At 45.0% G+C, this 26199-nt stretch overlaps 1 protein-coding gene across 2 annotated transcripts; it reads left to right on the top strand.

The window, feature by feature from the left end:
* The first annotated feature begins 3 nt into the window (after nucleotides 1-3).
* UTP14A (UTP14A small subunit processome component) lies at nucleotides 4-24204 on the top strand. Of its 2 annotated transcripts, XM_064361244.1 has the most exons (15): nucleotides 4-102; nucleotides 1601-1676; nucleotides 2800-2870; nucleotides 3406-3470; nucleotides 5249-5391; nucleotides 6000-6155; nucleotides 13859-13978; nucleotides 14079-14173; nucleotides 15245-15368; nucleotides 15461-15538; nucleotides 15976-16372; nucleotides 19596-19984; nucleotides 20710-20903; nucleotides 21033-21132; nucleotides 23785-24204. In XM_064361244.1, exons 1-15 carry the CDS (start codon nucleotides 77-79, stop codon nucleotides 24055-24057), a joined length of 2307 nt encoding a protein of 768 aa, XP_064217314.1. In that variant the 5' UTR covers nucleotides 4-76; the 3' UTR covers nucleotides 24058-24204. The 2 variants fall into 2 exon arrangements, with proteins under 2 accessions (XP_064217314.1, XP_064217312.1); XM_064361242.1 differs by lacking the exon at nucleotides 4-102 and having other exon boundaries at nucleotides 1255-1676.
* Nucleotides 24205-26199: the final 1995 nt, after the last annotated feature.

The raw sequence follows: 26199 nt of genomic DNA, 5'->3' as shown, positions 1-26199 counted from the left end.
TACTTTGCGGCTGGCACGGAAATTGCTTTCCTTCAGCTTCCGTTCTTCGTCCATGTGAGAGAAGCGGGCTGCTGAGATGAGTGCGAACCGGCTTGCGGAGAGGTGAGGGGCAGACAGGAAGGGGGATTCTGGGACTCGTTGGAGGCCGGGTTCCCCAGCTTTTGGGAAATGGGAGCCCCCTTTTAACAGATGGCAATGGTTCCCTTTAAGAACTGGTCACTCGTTCCTATTTTCCGCGATCCAGCCTTTAAAGCCCTTTTAATTAAATTTCATTCGCTTACTGCGCTCCTTACCGGTATAGCCGCATCCCTGTTGGTCCTGATACTGCTTCTGCCTCCCCAGCTCATTTACTGTTTCACTTTCTTCGTCATGTGACCCTTTTTCTGCCTTTGCCGCGGCCCGATTTAATCCTCTGCGCAGACAGTGCAGGAGTTATAAACTCCTCAAATCTTGGAAACCTTTGCTGGTTGGAGTCATCCACCACGTTTTCACTCCTGTGATGTTTCGTGCCCCCACCCCCCACCCCTGGAACTAATTGTAGTCCCTTCAGTAATGCTGGCTTTGCAAATACTAATAATATATGCTGTTACCTAACAGTAAGTTGTATTTGTTTGTGGGTACCAATCTCCTTAGCTAAGCACCTACTTTGCTAAGCAAGCCCCAGGGAAAATGGCTTACTCAGCTGCTTTTGACCTGTTTCTCCATTCCTGGAAACAAGTGATCAAGATGACACTTTTGATTAGGCTGCCTATCAAGGAGTCAAACGTGGAGGATGCTTAGAAATATTAATCGTGAGTCCGGGCATGGTGGTTCACGCCTGAAATCCTTGCACTTTGGGAGGCCAAGGCGGGAGGATTGCCTGAGCTCAGGAGTTCAATACCAGCCTGGACAACACGGTGAAACCCCGTCTCTACTAAAATACAAATTAGCCAGGCAAAGCGGCCTGCGCCTGTAATCTCAGCTACTCGGGAGGCTGAGACAGGAGAATCGCTTGAACCTGGGAAGCAGAGGTTGCAGTGAGCCACCATCATGCCACTGCACTCCAGCCTGGGTGACAGAGCGAGACTCCATCTCAAAACATACATATATATATACACACACACACATATATATGTGTGTTTATATATATATGTGTATATATATATAAATACACACACACACACACACACACACACACACACACATATATATATCATGAAACTGCCTTGCCTCCAGGGCCAGCAACATCATCTTTGGCCATATTATGCCAGGGTTTGACATTTTTACAGCTTCCTATAGGTCATAGGAAATGTTGTACCAATCACTGAAAAGTATTAGTTCTTTTGCATGCACTCTTGGAGGTGATGCTGACTTCAGTCTAAATTTCATGTCATGACAAGTTTCCAAAGGCTTTCACACTGCTTTATATGTCTTCCAAGGGATAGGGCTATTCTGTGCTGAAGTTACAATGTTTCTGAGATTGTTTTAATAGATAAGACCTTATTTCAAATGATAATGTTTCTTTATTTAACTTCAACTTTTCTTATAATTAAGGGATACATATGCAGGTTTGTTAGATGGGTATATTGCATGAACATTTCTTTGTTGCCTCTTTTAACAGCCTTCTGGCTTTGAGCCAACAGGAAGAACTAGTGGATTTGCCAAAAGACTACCTCTTGAGTGAGAGTGAAGATGAGGTGGGTGACAATTGCTAAACTGCCTTCAAAATTAGGGTAGAAGGCACATTCCTGTAAAGGAAAGGTGTGGCAATGTAAGATACTGTATAATATTAAGTGCTAAATTAGCCAGGCGTGGTGATGGTGGCATGCGCCTATAATCCCAGCTACTATTGAGCCCAGGAGGTGGAGGTTGCAGTGAGCCAAGATCATGCCACTGCACTCCAGCCTGGGTAACAGAGCAAGACTCCATCTCAAAAAAAAAACACACACACACACACATGGTCCTCATGATATGTTTCCCCATTTCCCAAGTTTGGAATTCTGTAGAGAGTTATTTAATTATCTGACTGAAATATGCATATGTATTTTAAGCTGAATCTCCAACAGATGCTATAGGAATTACAATTCTTTATTCTCCTGACAAAAAAAAAAAAACCCAGGTTTTTTTCCCTGGGGTAGGGGGCACACAACACATCTATTAATAACAAAGAGGGGTTTTTTTGTTTTTTTTTTTCTGGTTGTTGTGTTCTTCCTAGGAAAAGGCAACTTAACTTGGAGGCCAGGTGCAGTGGCTCACGCCTGTAATCCCAGCACTTTGGGAGTCCAAGGTGGGCAGATCACTGGAGGTCAGGAGTTCAAGACCAGCCTGGCCAACATGGTGAAACCCCATCTTTACTAAAAATACAAAAATTAGCCAGGCATGGTGGTGTGCACCTGTAATCCTAGCTATTCAGGTGGCTGAGGCAAGAGAATCGCTTGATCCCAGGAGGTGGAGGTTGCAGTGAGCCGAGATCACATCACTGTCCTCCCTCCTGGGCAAGACAGAGTGAGACTCTGTCTCAAAGAAAAACAGCCAACTTGGTAACTGGCTGTGAGTTACACTATATGTCAGGGTTTCTGTGTTAGATGATACTATATATTTTATACCCATTCTAAGCCCTTTTTGTCCCAAAGCAAGTTAGGACAGACGCATGACATTACCTCTTTTTTAGTTTGAGCTAGAATGCTTGCACACCAGACCTCTTCCAGTTCCCCAGTTCTCCACTGACCAAAAGTACGAGAGATTTTACATGGGCCTCAGTTTCCATGTTGTCTTTTCCCTCCCGCTCATCCTGATAGTTTTTCTTTTTCTGTGTCTTAGGGGGACGGTGGTGGAGAGAGAAAGCATCAGAAGCTTCTGGAAGCAATCAGTTCCCTTGATGGAAAGAATAGGTAACGTTCCCATCAGTTAGGGCAGGTTATAACTAGCCGATTCCATGTGATTTCTTTGCAGCTAATATTTATTGAGTGCTTCATGTAAAGATCTTAATACCAGTGCCTAGCATATAGTAAGCATTATATAATTAACTGTTAGCTATTATTAGTCTTAGTGCTATTACTGTAAGCATTCGAAGTCTTATTCCACATGAAAATCTTTTAAAGCATTGAGTAAACATTACTTAACCCCATTAGAGAAGTAAATCGACTTACCCCCAAGGTCACCTGCCTCATAAGTTGCAGGTCCAGGTGTGTTTGAATCTAAGTTCAATATGTTTTCCACTATGCTTACCTTGTAATAGAAGAGATGAGGGTTAGACAACCAAGTCCAAGTTAGGAACAGATTTCCTTGCTGCATCATGACAAAACCTGACCCTAGAAGAAATACAAGAAACCAAAGCCTTGTTTGAAGACAGAAGTGTTTGTCTCTCTCACCCCCAACCCCCATAAAATGTATCCATTCCTATTATATTGTTTGGCCTAATTTCAGGCGGAAATTGGCTGAGAGGTCCGAGGCTAGTCTGAAGGTATCAGAGTTCAATGTCAGTTCTGAAGGTAAGTTGAACAAAGGAAGATACCCATGCATGAAGTTTGTGCGGTTTCAAAGGCAAAGTGTTCACATCATCCCCCAGGAACTGTTTTTGATGTGGTTAATGACGCATACCATAAATATCTAGGAGAGTGGGTGAGGAAGGGTAGTCAGATGCCCTTCAATTTCTTTCCATCTCTCAAAGCCTAGAAGGCTGTGGTCAAGCTTTCCTACAGAGTTTGATGAGATACTTCTAGGATAGAGGGACATGAATGAAGACAGCTGCCTCTTACTAACTTAGTCATAATTCATAGTTGTACAATTTCATTTTTATTTCAGTTCTCTTATAATGCTTCTAGTTAGGAGACAGCCAAATATTCTCTTCAGCCAGAGCTCAGAGAGGTCACGTCACTTATTCAAGGGCCTTCACCTAGTACAGTGTCAGTAGCAATATCAAGGCTACAGCAGCAAATAAGATGTGAGCTCATGGGGCTTACATTCTAATGAAGGGAGACAATAAGAGAGGATGATGCAGTAACGTGACTAAGTGGCTACTTTAGACGAGTTGGTCATGAAAGGCCCCAGAAGAGGCAAAATTGAAGCTGAGATGTGAACGACAAGTAAAGTCGGCCATGCAAAGATGGGGGAAAGCATTTCAGGCCAGGGAACAGCTAGTGCAAAGGCTCTAAGGTAGAAACATGCACAGTATGTTGAAGAGTAGGAAAGCAGCCCCTGTGACAAAAGGTGGAGGATAGGGGGTGACATGAGGTTAGAGAGGCAGATGGGGGACTAGGGCTATGTCCTTTAGGTAGATGAGATTCAAAGTATAATGGGGAGTCATTGGAGGATTTTCAGCAGGGTCATGACATGCTGTGGATTATATTTTCTTTTTTTTTTTTGAGATGGTGTCTTGCTCTTTTCGCCCAGACTGGAGCACAGTGGCACGATCTCGGCTCACGGCAGCCTCCACCTTCCAGGTTCAAGTGATTCTCCTGCCTCAGCCTCCCAAGTAGCTGGGATTACAGGCGCCCGCCACCATGCCTGGCTAATTTTTGTATTTTTAGTAGAGACAGGGTTTCACCATGTTGGCCAGGCTGGTCTCGAACTCGTGACCTCATGATCCACTCGCCTCAGCCTCCCAAAGTGCTGGGATTACAGGTGTGAGCCACTGCGCCTGGCCTGGTTTATAGTTTCAAAAGATCATTTTGGGCCGGGCGCAGTGGCTCACGCCTGTAATCCCCAGCACTTTGGGAGGCCAAGTTGGGCAAATTGCTTTAACCCAGGAGTTTGGGACTGGCCTGGGCAACATGGCAAAACCCCATCTCTACAAAAAATTAGCCAGGTGTGGTGACACGCGCCTATAGTGCCAGCTACTTGGCAAGCTGAAGTGGGAGAATTGCCTGAGTCCGGGAAGCAGAGATGGCACCACTGCTCTCCAGCCTAAGTGACAGAGTGAGACCCTGTCTCAAAAAAAAAAACAAAAAGGTCACTTTTTCTGTTTTTATTTTTGGCTGTTATGTGAAGAATGAATTGCAATGGTGCAAGAGTGGAAGCCCCAGGAGAAAAGCAACTGAGTTTTGAATAAGTATTTTTCTGCTCTCTTCCATCCCCTAACACGTTTGGGGTGAATGCAGAAGAGTGATAGTGTTGGCATGGCTAGAAATAGGGAACTGAAGTAAGAGGATTATTCCTGCTTCTGCACATTTGCCGTCTACTGGCATTTTTCTACTGAGGCTTCTCCCTACACTTCATTGAGATCTTGCCTCACTTCTTGGTCTGACCAGAAAGTTTGACCTTTCTACAGGATCAGGAGAAAAGCTGGTCCTTGCAGATCTGCTTGAGCCTGTTAAAACTTCATCTTCTTTGGCTACTGTGAAAAAGCAACTGAATAGAGTCAAATCAAAGAAGACTGTGGAGTTACCTCTTAACAAAGAAGAGATTGAACGGGTAAGCTACAGAGAAGGTGGTCTATTATGGGAAAGAAATTGAATTGACAAGGGAAAACAGGGTAATATAACAGAAAGAAGGGAAAGACCTGAAAAATGGGAGGAGGGGGAGTTGTGATTTCCCCACTATGGATAAGATTAAAAATAATCTAGGAGTGCTGGGCACAGTGGCTCATGCCTGTAATCCCAGCACTTTGGGAGGCCAAGGCGGGCAGATCACCTGAGGTCAGGAGTTTGAGACCAGCCTGGCCAACATGGTGAAACCCCCTCTCTACTAAAAATACAGAATTAGCTGGGTGTGGTGGCACATGCCTGTAATCCCAGCTACTTGGGAGGTTGAGGCAGGAGAATCGCTTGAACCAGGAGGTAGAGGTTGCAGTGAGCTGAGATCACACCATTGCTCTCCAACCTGGGTAACACGAGTGAAACTCCATCTAAAAATAATCATCATCATCATCTAGGAGAAAGTGCAGTCCTGAGAAGCAAGAGGTAACCTATAGCATCCTGATTCTTGGGCTAAGAAACATTGCCTCCTAATTTCTTGTTAGTCCTTTGGGTGTGATACTTAATCTTGTGGCTCTTTCTTTTTATATACCTTGCCTGCTTCAGATCCACAGAGAAGTAGCATTCAATAAAACCTCACAAGTCCTCTCCAAATGGGACCCTATCGTCCTGAAGAACCGACAGGCAGAGCAGCTGGTTTTTCCCCTGGAGAAGGAGGAGCCAGTCATTGCTCCCATTGAACATGTGCTCAGTAGCTGGAAGGTGAGTACAACAAAATGAAACTGAACTTCACTAAAAGATGAGATTTTGTAAGTTGGAGATTTCAGAGCCTGCAGTTGATTTGTTTGGACATGTTAAGGTAAACCCCAGCTTAAGTCATTTTAGCTTTGTGCTTAGAAAGAAGGGGTTGCCCATCGTCATTGTCAGTCGTGCAGTAACCAGTCACAATGGCCCTGTGATCACTTTTTTTTTTTTTTTTTGAGACAGAGTCTTGCTCCATCGCCCAGGCTGGAGTGCAGTGGCATGATCTCGGCTCACTGCAGCCTCCACCTCCTGGGTTCAAGCAGTTCTGCCTCAGCCTCCCAAGTAGCTGGGATTACCAGCATGCGCCAACACCTCCGGCTAATTTTTTTTGGATTTTTATAGAGACGGGGTTCCACCATGTTGGCCAGGCTGGTCTCAAACTCCTGACCTCAAGTGATTCACCTACCTCAGTCTCTCAAAAGTTCTGGAATTACAGGCGTGAGCCAATGTACCCGGCCTCTGTGGTCACTTGTCATTTGCTTGTAGTATACAGTACTTGGCTATTCCCATGTTTTTGTGTTAAACCATGTGATTGCCAGTATAGCAGGAACATAATAATGTTTTCTTTTACCCCAGTTTTTAAAAAGCATTTATAGCCACATTCTGATCCTAGAGAAATCAGGAACTCGGTAGCATTAATGATACCTTAGTGAGCATATGTGAGCAACAGAACCCTAAGTTTGCTTGTACAGGAATACTGCATTAAAATATAATGTGTTGCTGGCAATGACTAGAACTTCAGCAGGTAACTTATGACTCTGAGCTGCAGGGCAGGGGTTGATGTTTTAGAGCCAGGTTTCCCAAACACTGACCCCTGACAAAGTTTCTGTTTGAACCAAAAGGATAATTGTAAGTATGTTTGTTTGGTGGGTGTAACATTCCCAGTTCTTTTTTGTTATGAGGTTATTCTTTCTACTTTAATGGTTTTAAAATATGTTTTCTTCTAAGAAATTATGGTAGTAAATGATGGGATTGGGAGTGGAACGGTAGTTATGCTCTTAGCAGAATTAGAAGTTGGTGATCTTACGTTGGTCCCCAAAGTCTCGATTTTTAGTCTGAATAACTGCTTTAGAACAGCTAGCCTACTTTTCCAATACACCATTGGCACAGAGTCTATAATGGGCTGATTAGTCTTGAATAGATGCCCTCTTTGTGCTTCTCCTCTTTACTTTCCAAAAACCCAAAAATGGTAGTTTCTTAGGTGTTGGGAATTTGAGCTAATTGAGCTAATTAAAGCTAATCAAAGTAAACATTGCTTGCCACAATAGCTAGAAATTGAGCGAGTAGTTGCTTATTACAGGGATAAGCTGTTTCTGATGTTTTGCTGAAGTCACTACCATTCTTTTTCTAGGCAGCTTCCTTTTCTACATGAAAGAGAGATCAGGTTTAAAGTGTGGCTGCAGGATGAAGGGAGACTAGAAAAAAAAATCAGAGGTAATACAATTTGTAGGATTCAAAAATAAAAAAGCATAGAAGATATGTAGTGAAAAGTTCGACTCCACCCATGTGTCCCATCTGATCATTTTTACCCCATACTCACTCAGAAGTAACCACTTGCATAAGTTTGTTGTTGTTGAGTTTTCTTTCTTTTTTTTTTTTTTGAGACAGAGTCTTGCTCGGTCACCAGGCTGGAGTGCAGTGGCGAGATCTCAGCTCACTGCAACCTCCGCCTCCCAGGTTCAACTGATTCCCCGGCCTCAGCCTCCTTGAGTAGCTGGGATTACAGGTGTATGCCACCACGCCTGGCTAATTTTTTGTATTTTAGTGAAGACGGAGTTTCACCATGTTGGCCAGGATGGTCTCAATCTGACCACATGATCCGCCTGCCTCAGCCTCCCAAAGTTCTGGGATTACAGGTGTGAACTACCACGCCTGGCCTAGAGTTTTATTTCTATATTCATGTTTACCTCCTTTTTAAATCAAAAGAATGGTAGTATGCTACTACACACTGTACTGCACCTCTCTTTTTCCAAATGACAGTGTAATCTTGGAGATAGCAGGAAAATGCCAAGTGTGTTATTAAAAAGGAGATGGGGCTGCATGCAGTGGCTCATGCCTGTAATCCCAGCACTTTGGGAGGCCGAAGTGGGTGTATCACTTGAGGTCAGAAGTTCGAGACCAGCCTGGCCAACATGGCAAAACCCTGTCTCTACTAAAAATTAAAAAATTAGCCGGGCATGGTGGCACGTGCCTGTAATCCCAGCTACTGAGGCTGAGGCAGAAGGATCGCTTGAACCCATGAGGCAGACATTAGTGAGCCAAGATCATACCACTGCACTCCAGCCTGGGCAACAGAGCAAGATTCCATCTCAAAAAATATATATCAGTAAATAAATAATTAAAACGAGATGATAGTGGAGGAGGTTACATTAAGAATAGCACAACCTCTTCAAGATAGAGTGAGGCTCAGATGCTGCACATTGACTATGCTGTGCCATTCATTCATTCTAAGACTGACTTTTGAGAAATTATGCTAGTGGGGCACAGAGAAATAAGGAAGTGCTTAGTTCAGAAAGTGCTTTGTGGCTAGCAACTCCTAGGTCTCTCCTTACAACTTAGAGTGCAAAGTACCAACAACTAGTATATGCTGTATTAGGGTTTCTGGAGATTGAAAATCAAGGCTCAGGCAAGGCAGGTGGATCACCTGAGGTCAGGAGTTCAAGACCAGCCTGGCCAACATGGTGAAACCTCATCTTTACCAAAAATGCATAAATTAGCTGGGCATGGTGGTACATGCCTGTAGTCTCAGCTACTCAGGAGGCTGAGGCAGGGGAATCCCTTGAATCCAGGAGGCAGAGGTTGCAGTGAGCTGAGATTGTGCCACTGCACTCCAGCCTTGGGGGACAGAGTGAAACTCTGTCTCAAAAAAAAAAAAAAAATCAGAAGTCTGTACTATAATTTTGGTCCAGCTTCCTAAAATTTTGTTTAGCTGCAAAGAATGAAATGAGATCATGTATGAGAAAGCATTGGTAAACTGCAAAGTGCTAGAAATGCTGTAAGGTAACTTCTTTCACCCCTCTCTCCTCACTAGTCTCTGTCTACACTGGTATTTCCCAAGGCGTTATCCTTGAAACCTTAGTCTCTCAGTATGCCCTCACAAGAGGAAACACTGCTAGGAAATGCTGCATGCCCCTGCTGGAGATTGGAGAGTCACAATATGCTTTATCATTTTAAAGGCTATGAAACAGGCCAAACATATGTGATAGCTCACGCCTGTAATCCAGCACTTTGGGAGGCCGAGGCGGACAGATTACCTGAGGTCAGGAGTTCGAGACCAGGCTGGCCAACATGGCGAAACCCTGTCTCTACTAAAAAACATACAGAAATTAGCCAAACATGGTGGCTTATGCCTGTAATCCCAGTTACTTGGGAGGCTGAAGCATGAGAATCACTTGAACCCAGGAAGTGGAGGTTGCAGTGAGCCAAGATCACGCCACTGCACTCCAGCCTGGGCAACAGAGTAAGACACTGTCTCAAAAATAAAAATAAAGGCTATGAAAGAATTGGCGAAGACACCTGTTGGATCTAATTTAACTTTATACAAGCTGACTTTATTAAAATTTCAATTAAATTTTCAGCTTTTAACAGGGGAAGTAAATCTTGTTATCTGATGAGGAATGTGTTTGGGGAAGAGCTGGTCTGTCTCCACTGCTGCCTCCTCTTTCTCACCTTCTTCCTCATTGCCCTACTAAAACTTCTTTCAAAAAGCATTAGTGAGGGGCCTCCAAACTGCCAAATCCCAGGTCCTCTTAGTCTTTAGTGTATTTGACACCTTTGGCACGTTTCATTCTAAAAACCTCTCCCCTCTGACTTCTGTGTCATACTCTGGGTATTTTCTTTCTCTGGCTTTCCTTAGTCCTTTTTATTCTTGCTCTGTAAATTCCATAACTTTTGACCATCACTCTCAACCCCTTCTTTGAAGCTCCAGTCTCATATTCCATGTGACTGGCAGGGATCACCTGGGTCTCCCATACGCACCTTAAACTTAGTCCAGTCCAAAGTAAGCTTCGCATTTCCTTTCCGCAGACTTCCAAAACCTATACCACCCCCTTCAGTCTGCAACTCAGTTAACAGCAGAGTTCCCTACCCCAGTCACCTAGGTTGGAAACCTCAGTCATTTGATTCCTACTTGTCTCCTTCACTGTCCCCCTCTCCCCCAGCTTATAGAGGGCTAGGCCTGCAAATTCTGTCTCTGTAATAAACTTTAGGCCCCTATTTTCTCTTTAGTTTCATTTTTACTGCCCTAATCGAGGCCCTCATTGAAACTTTCCTTTGGAACTTTACATATATACTCTACACAATCACCAGGATTTTCTTGCTGCAACACGAAACTGATCGTTGCTCTCCTGCTTAAAATTCTTCTAAGGCTGTTCACTTACAGAATAAAATAAAATTACCTAGCATTTTAGCTATGCTGGACAGCACGTTGTTCTGTTACATGCCATTCCTTTCCCTGTGTCTGTGTTTTTGCTTATGCTCATCTGGATTTTTTTTTCCCACCTGACAGAATTGTACTTAGGCCTAAAAGCCTAATTCAAAAAGTCACTTCCATGGCCAGGCGTGGTGGCTCACGCCTGTAATCCCAGCACTTTGGGAGACTGAGGCGGGCGGATCACCTGAGGTCAAGAGTTGGAGACCAGCCTGGCCAACATCATGGGTAGTCCCAGCTACTCAGGAGGCTGAGGCAGGAGAATTGCTCGAACTCTGGAGGCAGTGGTTGCAGTGAGCCAAAATTGCACCACTGCACTCCAGCCTGGGCATCAGAGCAATACTCCGTCTCCAAAAAAAAAAAGTCACTTCCTTCCCCAAGCGTAACCTACCTCCTAATAATATTTAATGGTGATTTCCTCTGTGATTACCCCTATAGAATAACAGCGGTATGTTACTTAAGGGTAACAAAAAGGGTATTTAACCCATTATGTTATGCTGCTTGCACTGTATGTGTCTCCGCTCTGAAAGGCTGTGAGCTCTATGAGGACAGGAACTATCTTAATCAATTGTGTATTCCTAGCACCACACACAAGCACCTGGAATATAGCTATAATCAATAAATATTTGTAAATTGAATTGAATTGAAGGGACATCACAACATTGTAGTATAAATCACTTTGTAGCCTGTGATTGATCACTACTACAAATGCTAAAAATGGAAGAACACGTACCTTTACTATTCAATAGAATAGCTTTATGGTTAAATCAATAGCATTGTGTAACATGTGATAATGTGCGTTGATGCATTTGTCCAAATATTTGTAAGTTTAAGACTGACCATGATGTATATGGCTATTGAAGAAAACCACACATAATATGCACGTGAGGTTTGAAACCGGCTCTGTTGCCTAGGGCTGTCTTTGTGCTTTGCCAGAATGTGGACCACGGCATGATTGGCCGGATTATTTAGCCATCCTAATGGTAGCATGTGGAATAACTGGTTTACAGTTCATTTGTTTCATATGTAAAGACTGTCTAGCATGCAAAATTAACTGGAAACTGAGGAATTAGAGGCAAAGTTAGAAAATTAGGAGAGGTTAGATTTGTTTCTATTTTCCTATTTTTTTCAATTTGAACCATCAGGAAACAGGCTAATTACATGAAGGTCTTTTTATTTTTTCACCATAATAAATAGAGACATGGTTTCACCATGTTGCCCAGGCTGGTCTCGAACTCGTGGGCTCAAGTGATCCTCCTGTCTCGGCATCCTGAAGTGCTGGGATTATAGGCCCGAGCTGCTGCACCTGGCCTGTATTTTTTTAAAGGCAATATCCTTTTGTGCTCAAGAAATTAAAACACACACCGCACCACAAACTACACTTGAAGACTGTGCCAAAAAATGCCATGTTTTTTCTCATTTTCTTTCATCAGTAATTAATGATACCAACAACACTTAATATGCATGGTTTACAGCAGTTGGCTATGGTCAAAAAAAGTTGGGCTTCCCCTCTGAGACATTTGCAGATCTATTTTCTAGGTACACCATCAGTGGCAAATACTGCTTATCTTAAGATCTAACCTCACAGGGTGCAGTGGGTTCACGCCTGTAATCCCAGCACTTTGGGAGGCTAAGGCAGGAGGATTGCTTGAGGCCAGGGGTTTAAGACCAACCTGGGCAACATGGCAGGATCCTGTCTCTACAAAAAATAAAAAACATTAGCCAGGCATGGTGACTTGCAGTTGTGGTCCCAGCTGCTCTGGAGGCTGAGGCAGGAGGATTACTTGAGGCCCAGAGGTAGAGGTTAGAGTGCCACTGCACTCCAGCCTGGGTGACAGACTCAGACCCTGTCTCAAAAAAATAAATCTAGGCCAGGCGCGGTGGCTCACGCCTGTAATCCCAGCACTTTGGGAGGCTGAGGCAGGTGGATCACGAGGTCAAGAGATCGAGACCATCCTGGTCAACATGGTGAAACCCCGTCTCTACTAAAAATACAAAAAATTAGCTGGGCACGGTGGCATGTGCCTGTAATCCCAGCTACTCAGGAGGCTGAGGCAGGAGAATTGCCTGAACCCAGGAGGCGGAGGTTGCGGTGAGCCGAGATCGTGCCATTGCACTCCAGCCTGGGTAACAAGAGCGAAACTCCGTCTCAAAAAATAAAAAAAAAATAAATCTAACCTCCTCTTCCCTCTAGAAATATTCTAAAAGAAGGCTTATGATACAAATTTGAGATTCACGACTATAAAGTAATAGTTATGTGCTTCAAATGATACATAACAATACAGGGACTCTAGGGCAACCTGCCTAGATTCTTAAGAGAATGGAAATCTTCAACATACATTGGTAACCTGAACACAGTGATCCCCTCAGCAGTATTAGAGAGTAGCCTCAGTGTCTCCCTGCTGAAGTTGTCTTTTTTTTTTTTTTTTTTTTTTAGCTGGAGTCTCACTCTGTCAACCAGGCTGGAGTGCAGTGGCACAATCTCGGCTCACTGCAAGCTCCGCCTTCCGGGTTCAGGCAATTCTCCTGCCTCAGCCTCCCAAGTACCTGAGACTACAGGCGCACGCCACCACAGCAGGCTAATTTTTTGTATATTTTTTAGTAGAGACGGGATTTCACCATGTTAGCCAGGATGGTCTGAATCTCCTGACCTTGTGATCCGCTCACCTTGACCTCCCAATGTGCTGGGATTACAGGTGTGAGCCACAGCACCCGGCCGAAATTGTCTTATATAAGAATCAAATATGGCTGGGTGCAGGGGCTCACACCTGTAATCCCAGTACTTTGGGAGGTCGAGGTGGGTGGATCGCCTGAGGTCAGGAGTTCGAGACCAGCCTAACCAACGTGGAAAAACCCCATCTCTACTAAAAGTACAAAATTAGCCAGCCGTGGTGGCACATGCCTGTAATCCCAGCTACTCAGGAGGCTGAGGCAGGATAATTGCTTGAACCCGGGAGGCGGAGATTGTGGTGAGCCGAGAATGCACCATTGCACTCCAGCCTGGGCAAAAAGAGCAAAACTCTATCTCCAAAAAAAAAAAAGAAGAATCCAATAAGGCTTTATTTACACTGCTGACAGGAAGACTGGAACCCCCTTTTCTTTCTGTAACAGCCAATCCTATTCACTTATGATTCCAATTATAGTGTCATAAGTTAGAGAATCATAGGAATGTAAAGACAGAAAGCTCTAAGAGCAAGGCTTAAGACTCAGAATGTTTTGTTACTTCTTTAAGGCGAGAACTCCCCTGGAGCAAGAAATTTTCAACCTCCTCCATAAGAACAAGCAGCCAGTGACAGACCCTTTACTGACTCCCGTGGAAAAGGCCTCTCTCCAAGCCATGAGCCTGGAAGAGGTAAGTGTATCATACGCCCTTGAATATACCCAGGCATGTCACACCTCTCCTAGCATTTGTCCTCTGGCCCAAGTCTCACTGTGAGTGTCATTTGTTGTAGGCAAAGATGCGCCGAGCAGAGCTTCAGAGGGCCCGGGCTCTGCAGTCCTACTATGAGGCCAAGGCTCGAAGAGAGAAGAAAATTAAAAGTAAAAAGTAAGGAGGCCCTTGTGAACTGGACTTGGGTTCCACAGAAGAAAGTCATGTGGCTCATCATGAATTCTTTGGAGAGAACCTTTGATGCGGCAAGTAGAGTCATGTAGATGAGGTCCCAAACAGGAGTGACTAGCCTCTTTTTTCCCCCCAAAACAACCTCCTACAGTTTTGCCAAAAGGAGTAGTATTCAGTTACTTTCTCTCCCTTCCAAGGCATCAGAGTGGTTCTGGAGAATGAATTCCACAGCTGTTGAGGCCAATAGGGCTTCCTTCCTGCCTTTTTGCCTCTTTGAAACTGAAATTTGTTCGGCTGGATGTGGTGCCTCACGCTTGTAATCCTAGCACTTTGGGAGGCTGAGGTTGATGGATCACTTGAGCTCAGGAGTTCAAGACCAGCCTGGCCAACATGGCAAAACCTCATCTCTACTAAAAATAGAGAAATTAGCTGGGCACTGTGGCAGGTGCCTGTAATCCCAGCTACTTGGGAGGCTAAGGCAGGAGAATTGCTTGAACTCGGGAGGTGGAGGTTGCAGTGAGCTGAAATCACACCATTGCACTCCAGCCTGGGTGTCAAGAGTGAAGCTCCATCTAAAAAAAATAAGAAGAAAAGAAAAAAAATTGCAAAACACCATCTCTACAAAAAATACAAAAATTAGCCAGGTGTGGTGATGTGCACCTGTAGTCCCAGCTACTTGGGAGGCTGAGGCAGGAGGATCGCTTAAACCCAGGAGGTGGAGGTTGCAGTCAGCCAAGATCACATCACTGCACTCCAGCCTGGGTGACAGAGTGAGACACTGTCTAAACAGAAAAAATGAAACTTGTTCTACTCCTCCCTTGAGCTATAGAGGCAGACTCTTTGAGCCACAGAGGTCTACCTGAGGACGGTGGGTACCAAGAGTCTTGCCAGTCCTCTCAAGTCCCAAACTGACTCCCTACAGCCAACTAGCTCTGTGATGCCCATTCCAGCCCCCTGCCTTGGGAAACCCATTGGGTAATATGGGTACTTGTGCCTACAACATCACTGCTTCAGCTAAATTGCTAAACTCTTCCCTCCTACCCTCTTACCTTACAGGTATCACAAAGTCGTGAAGAAAGGAAAGGCCAAGAAAGCCCTAAAAGAGTTTGAGCAGCTGCGGAAGGTTAATCCAGCTGCAGCATTGGAAGAACTGGAAAAAATTGAAAAGGCCAGAATGATGGTGAGACTGTCTCTTGCCCCACCCCCACCCCTTTCAACCAGCTTTCCTTGGAAGGCACTGAAGGTTGAAATCTCACTCTTCTTTCTTTCTAGGAAAGAATGAGCCTTAAGCACCAAAACAGTGGGAAATGGGCCAAATCAAAGGCAATTATGGCCAAATACGACCTGGAGGTAAGAGACCCTTGGGGTGAGAGCAGATCTGGAATTGGAGGATGCTAGCAGAAGCAGAGTTGGGAAAGAGCCATGAGGGTGGATGGAAAACCAGGAATCTAAAGAAGGCATCAGAGAAATCTCTAAGGCAGAAAGGAAAATGACCAGGAACAAGGTGGAAAAGGAGAGATGAAAGGGAAACAGCATTGAAGGCAAGTCCAAAAGGGGAGAGGAGCTTTTTAAAATCTTATTTCACCTGTTGATTCCTTGAGGACAAAGAATTTGCCTTCCAGTTTATACCATAGCTATTAACACAGCGTTGTATGTGCAGTTTAAACAGTAGGTACCAGTAAGAAATATCAAGTCAAATTGAGAGGAGGCAGCTTTATGAAATGGACCGGGAAAGGTGTTATTGTGGTCACTAATGACAAGGCTCTCATGCTGTGACTTTCCTCCAGGCTCGCCAAGCTATGCAGGAACAGTTGGCCAAGAACAAAGAACTGACACAGAAACTCCAGGTAGCCTCTGAGAGTGAGGAAGAGGAGGGAGGCGCAGAAGAAGTGGAAGAACTCCTTGTCCCTGATGCAGTGAATGAAGTGCAGATGAATGTGGACGGACCGAATCCCTGGATGCTCAGGAGCTGCACCACTGACACCAGAGAGGCTGCAACTGAGGAGGAGGACCCTGAGCAGCTGCCAGAGCCTGTGGCCCACGAAGTTTCTGAAAGTGAGGGAGAAGAAAGACCAGTGGCAGAAGAAGACATTTTGTTGAGAGAATTTGAGGAAAGGCGATCCCTTAGAAAAAAATCTGATCTCAACCAGGATGCTGAGCCAGCAGGCAGTCAAGAAACAAAAGGTGAGCTGTGATCAAATGGAAAGGTGAACTTCCTAGTGCTATGGACGGACTATGGGAGAAAAAAATGTCCACCCACACACACACTGCATGGTGATTAGGCTCTGGGGACTTGCGAGAGTGTGTGCACTGGATCCGTGAGAAGAATTAGATTCATAACTATTTTTCTTCAAAGGCATTTAATAAGCAGTCATCTGCATGGCCATGCAATGTGTTCAGGCAAGTTTTCTGTTCTTGGGGGCTTACAGCCTTTAGAAAGCCATAATAACTAAACCATCCTCGAAGGCAGGGTATGAGTTAGTGTTCCTGGTACCCACACACCAGGAAGAAGTATGTGTGGTAGAATGGCGAATCTGAACATCTGTTCACACCTATACAAACAGGTAGGTAGATTTTGAGACACTGTGAAACATTCTAATTGCTGGAGTTTATTCGTTTGTTAGTTAAGTAGGAGTAGCATTTTTAGCACTTCTTGATGCTAGTTTATGTGTGTCTATATGGGGTGAGACTTTACAGAATGAATGACTCCACGGGGCTACATGGCAAATATTGTGACTCCATGCTCAGGCTTTATTTGTACGTTGTATTTTCTACATGTTATCTTGAAGAGATCTTATTAACAGTGTTAGCACCTGTGAGATTGGTCAGAGAGTTCCCATTCTGGCAGTAAACCAGGACACTAAAAAGCCTGCCTAGGAAACTACCTACGTTGAGAAATCATTTGGCTATCTGGACAAATTACCAGGTCTGGTTCAGTTCCACATAGGAATGCATTTAGATGATGGCAAAAATCTGGTTTTCAATGGCAAAAACTTATCTTTTCTACTTTTTTTTGTTTAAGAGACGGGGTTTTGCTCTGTCACCCAGGCTGGAGTACGGTGAAGCAATCATACCTTACTGCAGCCTATGACCTCCCAGTCTCAAGCGATCCTCTTGGCTCAGCCTCCCAGCTAGCTGGGACTACATGCCTGTGCCACCAAGCTGAGCTAAGTTTTTGTAGAGACTGAGGTTTTGCTCTGTTGCCCAGGCTGGTCTTGAACTCCTGGCCTCAAGCTATCCTGTCAACCTCAGCCTCCCAAAGTATGAGGATTACAAGTGTGAGCCACTGCACCCAGCCTCCTTTTTTTTCTCCTTTTTTTTTTCCAGGTTTCCACATACAAAAATTTATTTTAAAAGAGCTATCATTTAGAATGTATTGTAGGGACCTTTACTTAATGGTTTTGGCTGGATATTTCTGGGATTAATAGTTGCTAGTAGTCACTTCTGAGGGAATTTTGGAAAGCAGCACAGCAGGCTGAGATTGTGGGGGTGTCTGTATATGACCACAGGACCCTAGTGGCTTCCTCATGAGCCTCCTCAACAACTGGCCATCTAGCTAAATGTGCAGAGCAGTTCACTGTGATATGAAAGTATGAAAGATAGATTTGGGCTGGGCACGGTGACTCACGCCTATAATCCCAGCACTTTAGGAGGCCAAGGCAGGCGGATCACAAGATTAGGAGATCTAGACCATCCTGGCTAACATGGTGAAACCCCATCTCTACTAAAAATACAAAAAGCCAGGTGTGGTAGTACGCGCCTGTAGCTATTTGGGAGGCTGAGATAGGAGAACCACTTGAACCCGGGAGGCGGAGGTTGCAGTGAGCTGAGATCGAGCCACTGCACTCCAGCCTGGGCGACAGAGCAAGACTTCATCTCAAAAAAAAAAAAAAAAAGAAAAGGTAGATTTGGATTTCCTTGGACAGTAAGTAAATTGAGTTTTCTCAAACCTTCCAAGATTGTCCTACAATACTGGAAAGTCATGGACACCAATGAAAATGAGCAAGAAAACTTGATTCTTGAGAAATAAATATGCCTGTGTCCAAAGGCCAGATCTAAGGAACTACAATGGCTTCATGGCAAAACTAGAGAGCAGGATCAACTTGGGAATGGGGCAACCTGAGTCAATGCAAAGGACAGTTTAGAAGCATGACACTGCCATGCTTCCCTCCAGACTCTTTTTTTTGGAAACAGGTCTCTGTCAGCCAGGCTGGAGTACAGTGGTGTAGCCTCTGCTCACTGCAAGCTCTGCCTCCCAGGTTCAAGCAGTCCTCCTGCCTCAACCCCCCAAGTAGCTGGGATTACAGGCATGCACTACCATGCCCAGCTAATTTTTGTATTTTTAGTAGAGACAGGATTTCGCCATGTTGGTCAGGCTGGTCTCAAATTCCTGGCCTCAAGTGATTCACCCACCTCGGCCTCCCACAGTGCTTTGATTACAGGTGTGAGCCACTGCGCCCAGGCAGCCCCCTCCAGACTCTTGAGACTAGTGTTATTTGCTTAGATGTTGACAGTAGAAGTGTGAGCTACATCCACTAGATAAAGCAGCTGCTTCACCCCTTGACTCAGCCACAGCAGATTATGAAATACTGCTTTGAGATAATGAAGTAGAAATTCTTGAGTCAAGGTAAAATCCTGGATAAGGTTTTTACAAGCAGTAAAGCATATATTATGATGAAATTACATTTGGAAGCCACCTGTTAAAGTGGATTCCTTTTTTAAAATTTGAAACTTAGGGCAGTCTTCCCAAGCAGGGTTTACTGCACAGGGAGCTTAAGCCACAGTCCCAGTTATACAGTGAGTCATTGGCAAAACTGGGAATAGGACCTAGGATATCTTCTTTCCAACATGCTACTGTTTTTTTTGAGTTTTTTTGTTTTTCGTTTTTTTCTCTTTTTGAGACAGGACTTGCCCTGTGGCCCAGCCTAGTATCCAGCGACACCATCACAGCTCCCTACAGCCTTGACCTTCCAGCTCCAGTGATCCTCCCAGCTTAGCCTCCCAAGTAGCTGGGACTACAGATGCACACTGCCATGCCTAGCAATTTTTTGGGGGCAGGGGGTTGCTGGTAGAGATGAGTTGATGATTTCTTACTGTGTTGCTCAGGCTGGTCTCGAACTCCTGGGCTCAAGCAATCCTCCCCACTCAGCTTCCCAGAGTGCTGGCATTACAGGTGTGACACACCATATCCGACATCTCACATGCTACTTTTAATTACCAAACTCCATTTCCTGCTATAATTAGTGTACTCTCTAGGAGATCCAATATGCAGAATCTTCTTTTCCCATTTGTCCTTGTTAGAATGCATTATGTGGTACCTAGCACTAACTGGGTGCTCAACAAATGCTTACTGACCAGGCAACATACAAACCTCCTTTTCTGACAGCTTTCATTCTTTTTCCCCCAGATTCTAGCAGCCAGGAGGTGCTGTCAGAATTGAAGGCACTGTCTCAGAAATTGAAGGAAAACCATCAGTCCAGGAAGCAAAAAGCAAGTTCAGAGGGGACTGTTCCCCAGGTCCAGAGAGAGGAACCTGCCCCAGAAGAAGAGGAGTCCCTGTTGCTACAGAGGCCAGAAAGAGTACAGATGCTGGAAGAGCTAGAAAAAGAAGAATGGTTTCAAAATAAGGAGCTTTCCAGACCTGTGTTAGAAGGGCATTGGTCAGAGAAGACCCCAAATAATCACCCTGATGCCCCTAAGAAGAAAAAGAAGGAGCAAATGATTGACCTACAGAACCTCCTAACCACACAGTCTCTCTCTGTGAAGTCTTTGGCAGTTCCCACAGTAGAGATGCTGGTGAGCAGAGCCAGGGTCATGGGCCATTGTGGGGGATCAGAGCTGGTTCAGAAAGTGTCCTTCTTGCACAAGGAGTAATGAAGCTTTGTTTTGCTGGGGGCACGTTTCAGTAGTTGAGAAGTCCAGCATAGTATAGGGTCAGGCTAGTCCCAGTGATGTTTTAATAGATGCAGATATGTGGGTGCTGCCAAGACCCCCATTTCCTAAATCCTGATCCACCAAAACTTCTCTGGGGTAACTCTAAAACTGCTCTCAGAGGAAAGAGGGAGTAACTCAGAGCTCTGACCAGATCCCAGGCAGCACAACTCGAAGGTGAGTCGTTGAGCTGTTGCCAAAGTTGTACTCAGTGGGATCTCAAATGATCTTAAGACTCCTCAGTTAATTTGAAACTTAAAGGGAGGCATCCTGGTACCTGTCTTTTCAGGGATATAAGCTAGAGGAAGCCCACAGTCTAGCCACTTAGAGCTCCTGCTGCTAACACAGGTCATTGCTTCCTCCACCTTGCAGCTTCCTTACTGAAAAGTTTAAAATTGTGTCATATGATAATGAGCTAGGGATATTTACCCTAGAGAGAAAAAAATTGGAGCATGATTGCCTACGATTGGTTTGTATCGCAAGACCATCATCGTTCAGCACTTCCCCCTAGGGGGCGCTAAAATTCAAGCATTCTAGCCATGAACCACCGCTCATCAGCCAAGCTGTAGCTCTCGCTTGTTTCTTCCTAGGAAGACGAAGTGGAGAGAAACCAAAGGCAGATGATAAAGGAAGCTTTCGCTGGGGATGATGTCATCAGAGATTTCTTGAAAGAGAAGAGGGAAGCTGTGGAGGCCAGTAAGCCAAAGGACGTGGACCTGACACTACCTGGCTGGGGCGAGTGGGGTGGTGTGGGCCTAAAGCCCAGTGCCAAGAAAAGACGCCGGTAAGAACACGGAAGAAAGCCTGTCAACAGGGCACCAGGTTCTCCCACCTCGCCCTTCGGTGTCCTCCCTGCCCTTTTGACTAAGTCCTTAATGTTCCTAGTCAGATGTCCTGTGGTTTTGCCTTCCAGGTTTCTCATTAAAGCCCCTGAGGGTCCTCCAAGAAAAGATAAGAATTTGCCAAATGTGATTATCAATGAGAAGCGCAACATCCACGCAGCAGCTCATCAGGTGAGAGCTTAGAGCTCTTTAGCTGCCTGCTCGTTACTGCCTGGCTCTCTTGCTTGAAAAGAGTATTCTAGTGATCGTGGTCAAGAGGAACGTGTGATCTTGACCACAGAATCAACTCTCTTGTTTTCACTGAATGGCTATTAGATGTACCATTTCAGATAGACTATGCTGTTTTAATTACTGGCCAGTAAAAAAGTTTAGAGTCAAGGTAATACTCAAACAGAGGCTATGAGGTTTGAGCTGTATCTTAAGAAAAATGAAGACAAACCGGTACTTGTTCAGGAGAATGAGAAGATTGTAAGTTGTGTCACATGATAATGAGCTAGGGATGTTTACAAGAGAAAAGAAAAGTTGAATGTGATTACAGTGTTCGAGTATATTGAAGGTTATTGTATGAAGTCACATAAAGTAGAAGTTAAAGGAGATAAAGAATTCAAGGCTGTTCTGGGAGCATGAGTATGAGTAAAGGGGACTCAAGAATAAGATTGGACTAGACGATCTTTATGTTCCTTTCAATTCTGAGATCCGTCCCCAGCCAGTATAATATTGAAATAAGTTACATTTTTCCCCTGAATAAAGAACTAATGGGTACAGAACAGAGGTAAGAAGATGTACATTTCAATAACATTCTATTTGATCTTATTTTGTGAACCAATCACTGCAGAAACTGGATTGTAACCACTGCAGTCCCAATTAAGGATCTATAACTAGAAAATAGGCAGTTACGGGATAAGGGAAGGGGGCAAGGGTGCTTCAGTGGGCCAGGATTCCAGGTGATGGGCAGAGTATGGCGCTCAATAAAGACCACCCTTTCCTTCCAGGGGTCTTATCTATTTGTTTTTTAATACAGTCGTGGCAAACTGACAAATAGTTTTCCAGGAATGTCCCCCGATTTTCATCTTTTTAATAAGTTGCTGCAGGTTCCAACATGCAGTAGAATAAAGTGCTTCAAGGTGCCTAGGGGGATCTTTTGAGACTGAATACTTGGTCCAGGTGTTCTCTTTCTATTGCCCTTTTGACAAGCACAGATGTAGCCATCAACCCAAATAAGACATTCCCTTAACTTAAAGAAAATCTGTTTCCTTAGCTACTACCAGGACCATGTAAGTACAAGTAAGAGAGTACTTAGTTCTCTTGAGTATTCCACTGAATATTTCCAAAGACTACTAATTTGGGTTTTTTTGTTTGTTTTTTCAGATAGAGTCTCACTCTGTCACCTAGGCTGAAGTGTAGTGGCATGATCCCAGCTCACTGCAACCTCCGCCACCCAGGTTCAAGCAGTTCTCATGCCTCAGCCTCCTGAGTAGCTGGGATTACAAGCATGCACCACCACACCCAGCTAATTTTTGTATTGTTAGTAGAGACGGGGTTTCACCATGTTGGCCAGGCTGGTTTTGAACTCCTGCTGTCAAGTGATCCGCCTGCCTTGGCCTCCCAAGCTACTGGGATTACAGGTGTGAGCCACCACGCCCTGCCAAAGACTGATTTTTCCATCCCCATTTTCTGCTTATGTGTTTTTCCTCCTTTCACCATTGGGGAAGTGTTGAAAGATTTTTTTTTTTTTTTTAGATGGAGTCTGGTTCTATCAGCAGGCTGGAATGCAGTGGCACGATCTCAGCTCACTGCAACTTCCACCTCCCAGGTTCAAGCAATTCTCCTGCCTCAGCCTCCTGAGAAGCTGGCAGGCACCTACCACCACATCCAGCTAAATTTTTGTATTTTTAGTAGAGACAGGGTTTCACCATGTTGGCCAGGATGGTCTTGATCTCTTGACCTCGTGATCTGACTGCCTCAGCCTCCCAAAATGCTGGGATTATAGGCATGAGCCGCCATGCCTGCCTGAAAGATTATTTAAATATCTGAAGGCAGTAATGTGGTGGAGGAGTACCAGGCAAGGAAACAGGAGCTGTGGGTTCTGTTCTCCAATTCTGCTCCTCATTTACTTAGGTCCATCACTTCCCCCCTCCAAGCCTAATCTTCAGGCCAAGGGAGATGACCATTGCCAAAATCTAGGGCCTTCCAGCTCTATACTTCTGTGATGCCAAAAGAAGATGAAGCTAAGTGTAACAGCCTGGTAGAGTTCAGGATTCCGGTTCCTTAAAACATCAATCCTAAGAGAGGGAAGGAGACTGAGAGCATAAAGAGGGTAGCAAAGACATGAAATCCACAGGGATACAGAAAGGTGTAGGTTCTTGCAGTCACAGTGTTATATAGGAAAACTCACTGTGGGACAACAGCCCTGGAGCTCCTACAGCTAGACAGGGACAGTGTCGCTTGTAATTCCAGCTACTTGGGAGGTGGAGGCTGCAGTGAGTGGAGATCACCCCACTGCACTCCAGCCTGGGCAACAGAGCGAGACTGTCTCAAAAAGACAGGGGCAGTGTCAGTGTGGCTTTTCAGACCCTGAATTGTTGAACAGGGGATCCAGAACCAACTTAGTCCCACCCCCCCTACTCCCAGTGTCATCAGGCAGATTGGACTCCTAAGGGCAGATGGGAGCACTGGGATGCCTTGATCTCTCAGTCTCTTCACTTGCAGTCATCATGTGGAACCGTGGCCTGTACCAAAACAGTACCTGATGAGAGCTGCCATTCCAGTATACAACTGCACCCCAGGCCTGCCTCATACCAAATCATTCTCCTTCCTTCCCAGGTACGAGTGCTTCCATATCCATTTACCCACCATCGGCAATTTGAAAGGACCATCCAGACGCCTATAGGATCCACGTGGAACACTCAGAGAGCTTTCCAAAAGCTGACTACTCCTAAGGTCATCACCAAGCCAGGCCATATCATTAAGCCCATAAAAGCAGAGGACGTGGGCTACCGGTCTTCCTCAAGGTCGGACCTCTCTGTCATACAGAGGAATCCAAAACGGGTCACCACGCGTCACAAAAAACAGCTGAAGAAAAACTCTGTAGATTGAGTTGCTGGAGGAGTGACAGCCAGGAACCCTGACTCCACTTCCTTTGGTCCAGTTTTACTCTGCTACAAGGTGGATTCCAAAATTGGCTCAGCACCTTGCATGTAGTTGAGCCACATTTTAAAAATAAAGGTTTTTTTAATCTGTTTATCTGGAGTATATGTTGTGTTGTCCCCCAGTGAAGTCATTTTGTCAAGCCAGGCACCTATGGACACTCCAATATTGTATTTCTTGAGTTGCACTTGTCAGGGGCACCTCTTTTTCTTACCAAGGATTATGTAGTTGGTCCTAAATCGAAATGGAGAAAATTCACTGTAGTCTGTGATCTTAAATATATCACATCAGATATGATTCACCATTAATTACTGCCAACTTGAAGAAACAGGGTTAATTATGATAAAATATTCTATATTTTGACCTCTGAGCCTAGGAAGAAGATGTACAAATTGGATTCTGTCCTAGACTGATCCTAAGACCAGCATGGTGCTGAAGCTCGGTTCTTTCCCCACAAGTCTAGCAACTGTCATTTTTTTCACGTGTGAACTTTCCCAGCTTGTAAAGGCTGCTGTCTACAATATCATGTATATAACCTTCTTTTCTCAGAAATCACATCTACCTTTATCTACAAAATAAGGGTAAAACCAAGAGGTTTTACCCTTATTTTGTAAATAAACCTCTTGGTAAAACCAAGAGGTTTTACCCTTATTTTGTAGATAAAGGTAGATGTGATTTCAGAAGTAAACCTCTATTGCTTTTCCTTCCTAACTCAGGGCCCGCTCCTCACCATTGATTGAAAGTATAGTTTATTCAAGCGTTGCTTTACTCTATGACAGTTCACATGGGCTTCTCAGCTCTGAGGAACTTGGTCTGCCTTTGGATGACAAGAAATATATGGAAAGATTCCCTGCAGCCGAGCTTCCTAACAAGGAATTTGGGAAACACCTCTGATTTCAAAATGACACCACGACTGCACCTTGCGTCCTGCCTTGGAGGTTCAGTCCCATCCCCAACATTTTTAAATCAAACTGGGTTCACTTTTGTGTCACAGGCCCCTCTAAAAATATGTTGAAATTTATGAACTGTCTCCAGAAACATGTGCACACACACACTTGTATGACATTTTACATACAGTTTCAGGGGCTTTTGAGACATTTGGAATCCCTGGGTCAAAAGCTGTACCACTACAAGTTTTCTTTTGCAATCCCCCTCCCCCAGCCCCGCACAATTACTGCCTTCTCTTGTGAGCACACCACTCTCCAATCAGTTCCAAAATGTTTAGACCTCAAAGGCAGCTAGTCCCAGTACCTTTATACAAGAAACTGTTCAGAACAGTGATGTATCTGGTGTTACGACATTAAACTGGTGACTGAGTAGGGGACTAGAACCCTAGACTAACAGAAGCGAAAAGCCAAAGATAAATTTCTATGAATTTCCCAGGGGTCCCTTGTGGCCCCTACCATTGCTCATCCTCTTATGAAACAACCTGGGACTGGGAAGGGAAGGGAAATGAGTATGTTGAGCAGTGTTCAGTGCCCAAAGGGCATGCTTCAGTTATCCACCGGTTTGAGATTATCCACGATCCACTCGCTGGTTGACACTTAAGTCAGCAGCCAGTGGTAGGGGATGCGGCACCCTGCCCACTCCTGCCTCCGTTTAAGGGACCACAACATTATCTTGCACTCTTTTGAGCACAAAGCTGCTACCTCCGTCCCACCCACCCCCCAAATTGAAGCGCCCAATCAAGCGTCCCCGGTAAATGGCCAATCCCCGTCTACTTTCCCGGGACCCTCTTGAGCTCCGTTTGCTCCCCACTGCCCAGGAGTGATGCAAGCGACCCCATCCTTCAAAGGAGAGGCAGGTGCCGGAACGTGCTATAAACGACGCCCACTTCCAGCCTTCCAAGCCCCCAAACGGATTCGATTGTTGTTTCGTGGGGCTTTTTTTTCTTTTCTTCCTCCGAACCTCCGAAGTGTTCTCCCTTCCCATTGGCCGAAGCTGCCCCTTGACGCCACCCTGGCCTTGCTCGCTGATTGGTCCGTTCTGGATGTGCCCAAGCCTTTTTCCCAGGGTGTGGCGCCCCCCCCGCCCCCAACAGGGTTCTGACCCCTGGCTCCTCCCTTCCCCCCAAGCCCCCCTCTCTGTTCC

The sequence above is a fragment of the Aotus nancymaae genome, unplaced genomic scaffold (assembly GCF_030222135.1).
Source record: "Aotus nancymaae isolate 86718 unplaced genomic scaffold, 86718_ANA_hifiasm-v0.15.2.pri h1tg000004l, whole genome shotgun sequence".
NCBI classification, from domain to species: domain Eukaryota; kingdom Metazoa; phylum Chordata; class Mammalia; order Primates; family Aotidae; genus Aotus; species Aotus nancymaae.
This window is presented reverse-complemented; position numbering and strand designations above follow the sequence as displayed.